Source organism: Tinamus guttatus, unplaced genomic scaffold, assembly GCF_059628265.1.
Source record: "Tinamus guttatus ecotype Peru unplaced genomic scaffold, ASM5962826v1 Tinamus_guttatus_pri_ptg000089l, whole genome shotgun sequence".
Classification (NCBI taxonomy): Eukaryota; Metazoa; Chordata; class Aves; order Tinamiformes; family Tinamidae; genus Tinamus; species Tinamus guttatus.
The window spans coordinates 1531909-1542068 of NW_028288623.1; the positions used below are offsets into that span (position 1 = coordinate 1531909).

General features: G+C 42.6%; 1 protein-coding gene across 1 annotated transcript in view; it reads right to left on the reverse strand.

The window, feature by feature from the left end:
* Nucleotides 1–3626: 3626 nt before the first annotated feature.
* Nucleotides 3627–10160, reverse strand: part of STARD9 (StAR related lipid transfer domain containing 9) — an 83211-nt gene continuing 76677 nt past the window's right edge. The window contains 11 exon segments of the mRNA XM_088520461.1: nt 3627–3763; nt 4937–5095; nt 5428–5507; nt 5905–6039; nt 6042–6109; nt 6199–6263; nt 7014–7156; nt 7595–7703; nt 8319–8465; nt 8614–8794; nt 9536–9733. Coding sequence (XP_088376587.1) covers nt 3662–3763; nt 4937–5095; nt 5428–5507; nt 5905–6039; nt 6042–6109; nt 6199–6263; nt 7014–7156; nt 7595–7703; nt 8319–8465; nt 8614–8794; nt 9536–9733 — 1387 coding nt within the window. The 3' untranslated portion in view covers nt 3627–3661.

The window sequence follows — 10160 nt, forward strand, 5'->3', positions numbered from 1 at the left end:
GTGTGGTGTGTGTTTTTTTTTTTTTTTTTTTTTTTTTTTTGTTTTGGTTATTTGCCATAAAGTGTGGGCAGAAAAAACTACAGTCTATAGTTCTACCTGGTGCTGCCTTTTTTTTTTTTTTTTTTTTTTTTTTTGCTTACTACTAAATATAACATGATTTTGTTGTGCAAATAGAGGAAGGAAAGGAAGGCGAACCGTGGCTCCATAATGGTAAGAGTTATTTTCTTCTCTGGAACTGATTTTTATTCAGGTATTCTAAAACTCTACATAGATACCATGGCCACATCTGTTTTCATGAACGCCCCCATATCTATGTTATCCTTTTCCAATACAGTGTTTGCAGCCTCTTATTTAAAAGGTGGCCAAGCCCCAGAAACAGTTAACCTTGTCCTGAGAGGGCTGATATAATGGTGCCCGATGGCGCAGCGGTCAGTTCTTCAGCAGGACCCAGAAGGTAAGAACGAACCCTATTTTCTATCTATCTTCTCCTTTCCTGGTGCAGTCCCCCGAGGTGCTGGGCATCCTGTGAGAGCTGTTCTGCACTCAGCCAGCTACCGGGTGTCCCGCACGCGCGAGAGCCGCAAGCGAGAGCCTGTGCAGGGCAGTGCACGGTGCAGGGCTGTGCACGGCCTTCCGTGGCTGCTGCCCTTCCCTGGGGCAGGGTTTAAGCACCCTGCCTGGTCCCTAGGGCTGGCTCTACCCCGGGGCAGCAGGGGCCGAGGCCTTTGCAAGCCGCAGGGAGGAGCGTTTGCCCCGCGCCAACTCGCAGTGCGGGCGGCCTCGTGCCCCTCGCAGCTCCCCAAGGGAAACGCTGAACAGCAGCGCTGCCGTGGGCGGTTCAGGCACGGAGCAGCCCTGACTGTGGGGCTGCTCAGGCACCGGGCAGGCACAGAGCAGCCCTTCAGGCGTCGGGCACGGAGCCTTTGCTTGCACGGGGCCCTGAGCCCCAGCAGCCGAAGGACAGCAGCGACTCCCGAGCTGGACTCTTGCTCCACAAAACCATCTTCCCCGCGCCCTCCCCCCGGATAAGGAGAAGAGCCACCTCTCCTCCCATGCCTCCGTTGGTGCCTGTATTTCTTAATCCCACGAAAAAGGAGGCCCCTGAACAGCAAGCCGCCACCCCCATAAGCAGCAGTTCCTGTGGAAGTAGCTTAGCTAGAGCACGAGACTGTGGGGCACGTCCCTCCTGTGTAGAAAATACCATTTATTGTGGATATGAAAATAGCAATCTTGATTAAGAGCAGAGATACAACAAGAGGTGGTACAGGATAATTGGTTTGATCGCCTACTGCTCAGCAGTAATTTACAGGATGTTGTTTTGCTTATTCTAAATTAACAAACTAGGTATCTGCTAGATTTGATTTTTTTTAGATTTTTTTTCCCTTCCAAACAAACGAATGCCATACATTAACAGGTACCATAAAATGTTATATTTGCAAAAGAAAACATTTTTTAAATAGTTTTCTTATTATCACTTTGAAATTGCATTTAAAAAAAGCTTACATTAATTCAATACCAATAAAAATAAAAATTAGCTTTGATAGAATATAAAACACTTCAAAACAAGCATATATAAATAACTTAATTTGTAAACATAGAAAAAACAATTTTATGTGTATATAAAAATAAACATCTGATGCACTGTACAATAAGACATTATCCTTCATAGGCACTGACATTGGTGATCAACAGGAGTCCCCCTAGATGTTGTTCCTGCACGAACTGCTTTATCACTAGTGCCATGTCCAAAAATAAAAGGAAAAAAATAAAGCAATGAGCAAATCTTTTGGGGACTGTGTGAAGGCATCCCCGACTTCCACCTGAAGCCTGTGCCTAGCTGCAGGAAAGCAGCAGTGGGGACAGTGCCAATGCACTGTGCTGTAATTTCTGCTTATTTTTTTCCCTAGGGCTCTTTAGGTTCTGCCTTGCTCACGTTTCCTTTCTCCCTTCCCCCAAAGGGGAGCCTGTGCCGGGCTGTGCCGCTGAGGAGAGGCCGGGCTGCCTGCCCCAGGGAGCAGTAACACAGAGCGCCCCGGGCTGCTGAGCGTCAAAGCAACAACACTGGTAAGCAAAAGGTTTTGTAGTCCTGGCTGGGAGGGGTGGTGGGGAGGGGAACTTTTGGGCTGGCATACCTCAAAACTGCTATTTTCTTAAATATCAAAATAACTATTACATTTTCTTATAAAATTTGATACATTAATGACAGAAAGCAACGTAGAAGCTGGAAGTTAAACAAGAGCAAAGATGCACTAAAGGTGGAAACTGGCCCTTGACTCAAAGGCGGGAATGCAGTTCACTTCCCCGGATGCTGGGAAAATGCATCTCTTCCTTACAGAACAGAGGGTAACTGTGCTAAAGCAGCAGAGGTTGGCTCTAGGGTGGATGCTGGAATACACATTTTACACTTGACAAGTCTGCAGTGTAACAGCTTGTTTGAACAATGTGGGCTTTTCTGAGCTGAAGAAAGAATATTGTGGCAGCTTTTATTGCTTAGATATTATATCTGACGTGATTCTTTACTGTGGTGCAGAGAACTAAATTACTTACTTAAGCTTCCAGGGTTGGTTATGCTTTTGTTTAATTTTAGGCATGTGTGGCTAACCCATGGAATTTAAAGCCTGACAGCAAGGTGGTTGAACAAGGTTCAACAGGAGTATCATGAGGTAAGAGAATGGGAAGATTCTTCATTCACTGCAGTGAGACAGCTCCTTGTGTTATCAATAATAAAGTGTGATAAGACTCTGCCAGGCTGGCTTTTCAACTCCGAGTGCTTTGGGTAGAAGTGTAAAAGGCCTGATGAGAAAAGTGCTGGAGCTCCTTTATTTGCAGGATGTAAGTTCTAGAAACAAGCTGACTGGTCACCACTACTTCCTACTAATGACCAAGTGTCCTTGTTCACAGCTGTTGGTTTGGTTTCTTTATTTCAAAGCACCTAATTCTGCAGTGCAGTAAAACTGTGTCCTGAGTTATGGTGTTTTCTGCTGTTGCTGCATAGTGTAGTGGCAATCTGACTAAAATGCCTGCAAGTAGTCAGCCAACTATCAGAAACAATCTGTCCAGGGTGTAGAATGACTAGTGGGTCTCTCATGCTGTTTTGACTTTCCCTTTAAGGGAAGTCATTTAACTTGGCGAGCTATCTACACTGCTGAGAATTTTGCATCTGACATTTGTCTCAGCATTAGAAAGTGGCTGTGCATCTTTAATGAAGAAGTTGCAAAAGGTCTCAACTGCAGTTACACTCACTGTTTCCAGATTTTAATATATTTCATCACTTCTGTTGCCTTTTCTCATCACTGTCTAAAGAATCTCAGAGACAGAAGACTTGATTTTGGAAACAGATAAATTGTAATGCACCTCTGCATCTACGAGGCTAGCTATTATAAAGTGAAATTTCTCTCTCCTCTTCCCAGAGCCAGGATACCTTCCTGCCATTCCTGAAGAGCTCTTGCACAGCTGCCTCGGGAAGGCACCCCTTAAAACTTGCTGAGTCAAACACAGGGTGGTGGTTCTGGTTATAGTTTTGTGTACTCCCATGTTAGCAATTGGGCTCCTCAAGTGAGTCTCAGCTGTGCCCGTCTTGGGAGCCAACATTTTTACCTTACAGATGCTTGTGTCTCTCCAGACTTCCATCTGCTGCAGCTCTCCAGCTTTGTGGCACATCCTAACTAGAAAGGAAGTGTGCTAGTCGAGCAACCACCAAAGGCTGCCGCCTAGCAATGGAGCTCAGGAGCCTCGCAGGAATCGCTGGGGCACCAAGATCCACCTGGAGAAATTAGAAGAACAGCACCTAATTATTAGTTATTACTTTATTAATATTATTTATTTTATTTTAAATGTATATACCTGCTTTTGAACAAAACACTTCTCCAGCTGCAACAGCTCTGACGTTGCAAGCATACAGTTAGCACAGAAGTAGTTTATAGCTGAAAATTGTTATGACTGTGGTGGGTTGTATCTGTTTCTTCCCTAGTTTTTCCAAAGTTTGGGTATTTGATGGTACTTTCCCCAAGGATGATCCACGCCCCTTTTGAGTTTGAGCTCAACTGGATTAAATGTTAGTGGCTCATGGGCCAGAGGTGTATAATGCTACTGGAAGGGTATGTTCATATGCTCCTTAAAATGCATTATAAAATGCATGCCTGTTCTATATGTAGTATGAAAGGCATATAGCTAACTAGAGCTTGACATTAGTATTAAAAAAGATTGTATCCTAGAAACATACTTAATATAGCTAAGCTTAAAGGAGTGATGTTTATTTTGACCAGTTATCTGAGCACTAAATATTTTGTACATATAAGGGTATCTCCTGTGGATATTCCTAGGTAGTTGGTTCTATTGTTTTGGAGACAGCTGCCTTTTCAAATGAATCTGCAATAAGAGGAATGCAGGATTTTCTCCGTCTGAGCTGGCATCCTAATTTTGACTTCTCTCTTGTATCTCTTAAGTGAGGAATTACAACATTTGTTACAGAAAGTTAGCCATAAGCACTTCCATGCATTCTGAAAATGAATGGAGCCAGAGCTGGTCTCCCTTTCTCTCCTGCAGGATGAAAATGCCAAGATGACTATCAGTCTTTAACACTGGATATAGCATTTGCTGGCTCACCATATGAGAATTCAGCATATTAAAATTGCTAATAAATCTCTGCAGTAGATCTTGGAGGCCAAGGCAGCAGCTTTAGGTGCTATAAAACTTAAGCACATATGCTTATTACACCTTTTATTATTAATGCTTATGATCCTTATTAGTAAGATTCTCTCTGCATTACTGTATGTATCATACTAGATAAAGGAGAGTATTAAGTAGAGGTATCTTATAATCAATTCAATCCTCTTGGGCCATAGCATGAGTACTATATCCTTTTTTCCCCACTTACCAGCTCTGAAGTTGGACTCTGTAGCAATCATACTGGTTGGACATACTGCAAAAATCTTACCTGTGTCATGTAAATGACTCTGGTGACCTCTTTTCCATTCACTACATCAGGTTCCAGGATCCAGGCACTTGGCAAAACCTCCCCTCTCACCACTTCCTTGCAGGGCTGAGGCATGGAGGCATCGTAGACAGACTGGATTGCCAAGACAGATAAGTTCTCCTGCATGTGACAATGGGCAAAGATGACAGCTGAGGATTTTTTTTTGGACATTTTTATATGTTTTTTTTGTTGCTACCAAATTACTTATTAAATATTTTGTCCTAATCCTGCTTGTATACAGACTGTGCTGTAACATTTGTTTTACTACTTCATCTGGCTTGATTCATGGTTGTGATTTCTGAGAGATTTTTCATACATCAGTAGTTTGTCATATCAGCACGGCTTTTCTTCCTGTTGTTCTGCCCAAATATGAGCATGAACTTTTCTTTCTGTTAGTCCTTGAACTATGACTTTAAGCCCACTCTCACAATGCCTCGGAGAAAACATTTTACCTCTTTGGCTTCTACAGTAATGCAGCAGAAATCTCGGGGTTGCTTTAGGTAGCACAGGGAGGTGTCAGTCACTAAATATACTGGGGAGGAAAGCAAACAAAAAACAAAAGAGGAGAATTAGGTTTGACAACAATGACTTGCCATGGAAAAAAATGTTTTTATTTTTTTGATATATCTGCCTTAGGGAGTAATATAAGCTATAAAAATAATTTGTCCTTAGGCTGCAACACTCTCAAGAGCCACTTAAACCAGATTCTTCTGCCTTCTGTCTGCACTGCAGCAGACAGTTGTGTTATAGAGTATCCTTAGTCTGCAAGTATTTTTCTCGAAACAAATTCCTGTATTAAACAACTTTCTGTATATTCAAGCTTAAAACAGTGAAATGAGATGAATCTAAACTTATCTTTAATCTTTTCTTCTTCAAGCTGAGGCAGTACAGAATAATCTTGTTGGCCAGTCCTTTGTGTTGATACTCACCCAGCTGAATGTGGCTGGTTATCTGCTTGTGTATTTGAGCTGTGCTGATAGTTCTGTCATACAGGTGCCGTTTGCTGGGATCTCTCACCAGTCCCCACACGCTTGGAAGAGACCTCTCTATCACCCCTGCTCCAGAAACCCATGCTTTGTTGTGGAAGAGAAGGCTTTGTAGTAAATCAGCACCTCTTTTTCAGTACACTGGTATCTGACAAAGACAAATAAAAAGGAATTTGAACAAGAGAGGTTCAAGTGCATAAGTAGACTTCTCATTTTAAGTACCTGCCATAAACTTACTTCCACCCAGCTGCTGCCTGGCACGTATAGAAATTCCTCAGGTTCTGGGAGCAGGCTGCCATTACCTTAGAAAACAAAGACAAGGGAGCAGCAGCTAAGAGAAAGTTGCAGAAACTATAAATGGTGTTCAGCTCTGATGCTGCAGTATCTGCTAGCCAAAGCAGGCAGGGGCTTTTACCACGCAACGCACAGCTTGGCATGCTTGCCTTCCTTTGGGAGTAGTCAGCCCCACTGACTCCCTGCATGTTTTCTGCTTGAAGATGGAGTCCTGTTAGCTTAAACTGTCTATTGTTTAAAAAAAAAAAAGGGGGGGGGGGCAGAGAAAAAAAAAGCATTTCCAAACACTGTTGAACTGAATCTGTTTGATGTGAAACACAAAGTTTACTTATTTTTCTTCCACCTATACTGTCACATCCTGCCATGCACAGATGTAGGAAGAATAACAATAGCAGAGAGTACAATAAAAAATTACATTTTTATGTAAGACCCAGATGAGCACTGAGTGCTAAAATAATAAAATTGGATTATTATGTCAGTGAGTCAGTAAGTCTCCCACCCTCTTCTGCAACAGGCCACAGTTTTACCAGTTTCTTTTAAACACTCTGGATAATGTGCAACAGTATCTTTGGAATGCCAGTGCTCTGGCCTGGCTTTCTTTTCCCTACTGTTCAAAATTGTTCCACGTCTCCTTCTGCAGCTGGCAAATAAATCAATATCACCAGTGCAGAAGAACACAATTTGTCCCACATACCGTTTTGCTACAACTATCGGAGACAGCCAGAGGAGTAAGAAATGAAAACTGCTCACTTACTCACCTCAGTGGTAGCATTGGCCAAGATATGCTTAGATAAATCCTGGTATCCTTTTGTTGATGAGGAGCTGACTGAAATAGTTAGTCCATGAGTGAATCTACAGCTGATGCTACCGGAGATAAGGGGTGGCTGAACTCTGCTGGCTTCTGCAGGGCATGAAAAGAAATCAAAAAGAAAACAAGCATTAAAAGGACACTGGAAAAAAAAAAGTACTCTTCAATGACAGGGACTTGAACCGTCCACTGAAGGATTGAGTCAACCTGACCCTGAGGAAGGACTAAGACCAGCTCTTGTCTGGGACAATCTGTCTATTGGTAATTACCCCATAATTAGATCTAAGCTCACATTTTGAGGTTATTGCAAAATATTACCAAACACTATCAGGGGAACCAAATCACCATTTAATATTTTGGCAAATACTAACTAAACTCTGGCTAACGATATTTTTCAAAAGTCCCATAATAATAAATAAAACATCCTCAAAATACTTGAATTCAAATTAAATTTGGATTTCATAAAAAGCAAAATCTCACAAGGTTTTGAAACATGACTGCAACACAAGCAGATGCATGTTTTGTACCTACCAAATGCTGACTCCTTCTGTAGTTCTTCTGAGCCACGAAGTTGACTGTTTCTAACAGCTGAGCGACCTCTGGCATCTCCTCTTGAAAGCTCTGCATTTCCAGAAGAAACCTAATTTGAGAAAGAGCAAAAGTGATTTGGTGTGAACTGGAAAAAAAAAATTATGTAACACAGTAAGTGAAATAAAGCACGTCTGCTTTGTAAGGCTGGAAGCTTTTCGTTATACAGCATGACTGCTTTGCTTTCAGATGATTATGAATAGTAACCTCCCTTGGGAAAGTCAGTGAGGGGAGTGTGAGGAGCCACCTGCAGGCACCTGCTCCCAGCCTCAGGACTGCTCATGGTCAGACACAAACTCTTGCAAGTCAGTGTGTGCATCCCTTGTGGCTCAGGGGCACGCTGACCACACCAGCTCCTGGTTTACCACAAAAAACACCTGGTTGTTGCTAAAACGTTTGACTGCTGGCACCAGGAACACTGTTTGGCTTTTATAAATCAGCTTTAAAAACCATAAAGAAACAAAAGTATCACTGCCCTCTGCAATTACACTGTGATGCTCCTTCCACCCTGTGTGTAAGCAAGCCCTCCATGGACCAGTGACACAAGAGGTACCACAGAACATGAACCATCTGAACATGAACATCATGGATCTGTATTAGCCCTGCTCCTGCTGGACCATCAGGAGGCATCAGTCTCAATGACCAGACAGCAACAATTTGTTCCCACCTGTCCGTCGCGGCCGCAGAGTCTGCTTGCAGTGTACGTAGCTGTGTTACTGCTGTTGTAACCAGATGTTGGGCCAGAGGAGAGGCTGAGGCTGGAGTCTGTACATAAAGTGCTTGTACTCGCAAGAGTCTTCAACCTGGCTTCTTCCTGTAGCAGATGTCAGGTTATTAGAGACTGAAATGCACCAAACCTACCTGACACAGCACTGAGTCAAAGCGGTGCAGACAACAGCACTGCAAGGTCCAAGAGGGATCATGTACGGTCTGACCGTGTGCTGACAACTTGGAACATTCACCTTCTGCACCTGAGAAAATATTTGCTCCCGGATGCGCCTCTTTTCTTGTTCAGCTCGCTCGCGCAGCTTGTCCCTGGCTCGTGCAATTTCAGTCTTGGCCTCCTCTCGTGCCCGCTGATAGTCTCGGAGCAATAGCTCAATCTCTGAAGGGTGCTGAACACTTCTTTTTGGTTCTTGAACTCTGTAAGGGGGGAAAACAGCATAGAGGTTACTTGAAACCAGGCAACTGGCCGAAGTACCAGGAGAAAATCCATCTTTCAGTATGGAGGAGGAAAATTTTCAAGAACAGCAAGTAATCACAGTAGCCTCCCAAAAGTTTCTCTTTGCTCCTTAGAGGTTTAACCTTGGAAAATGAATTCAGACTGCAAGTTCAGTTGAGATTACTCTAGCACTTGTGCTGATTTCACATGTGGAATAACTGTGCTGGGAAAGCACCTTTCTACCAACCTACTATAAAGAAACCAAAAGCCATTTTGGGGAAAAGGGGAGCAAAAAAACTCAAATTCCACACAGGTGGAAATGTGTGCCGTGAAACTCTTTTTTTTTTTTTTAATACTTAACATGACACATCCTATAGCTTTTCAGTCAGAGAAGGAACAAGATTGATCTATAATCAGTCAAGACTGAATCCTTAGCTTTCCTTTTACATCACACACAAAACAAATTAGGCACTTATACTGTAAAAGAACTGGCCAGAAGGAAGAATGTAATGAAGGATTTTCTGGTATCAGGCACATGTTATTATCCTGAAAACACTTCTTATTCCAAATGTTACCACTCTGCCTTCAGCATTATGGAGAATAATTCCTCTGCTGTTCTGCTGACTCCTGACACAGAAACGACAGATAAGCCAGTGGAAATTGTTCATGTGCAGCTATCATGAACACTGAGACATTCAAGGGAGATGCTCATTACACCTTACCTAGTATTTTCCACCACGTTTCTTCTCAGCTGTTGCAGATATTCTCGCCGTCTGCTGGGAAGATCTAAATCCCTCTGACTTGCATCCAGCATCTGCAACAGACTCAGGTGCTTTTGAGGACTCAAACTTCGGCTTCTTCGGTACCTTTGCAGCCTTTTTTCTCTTTCCTTCCTCAGAGTTTCAATAGTTCTCATGTGTCTGTCAGGAAAAACAAGATTAGAGCTGCAAAGTGCGCTGTGCGGAGTCGTAATTTCTGTTTTGTAAATACCTTCAAAACTAAATAGCTTTGTCATGTAAAATTTTTAGGAATCTAATAGCATACACATCCCCTGCCAGCCATATCCCTTTGGTCAAATGGTAACAGATGATGCAAAAATTCTGAAACTCCACTGCTTTTTTAACAGTAGGAAAAGCAAACAAATGCCTTGATTAAGGCTCAAAAGGGCTGAGAGGCAAACTGAGAAAGGAGACTAATGTAGTTACTGATAGTTTTATATATATATATTTTAGTTACATTATCTTCCCCAAACTCAGTTCTGTCACCCAGTCACAAGAATGTAACATCCTGATTTCCATAATTCCTTCTGCTTTTTTGTGGGTTTTTAAAATTGTTTCTTCTATTGTT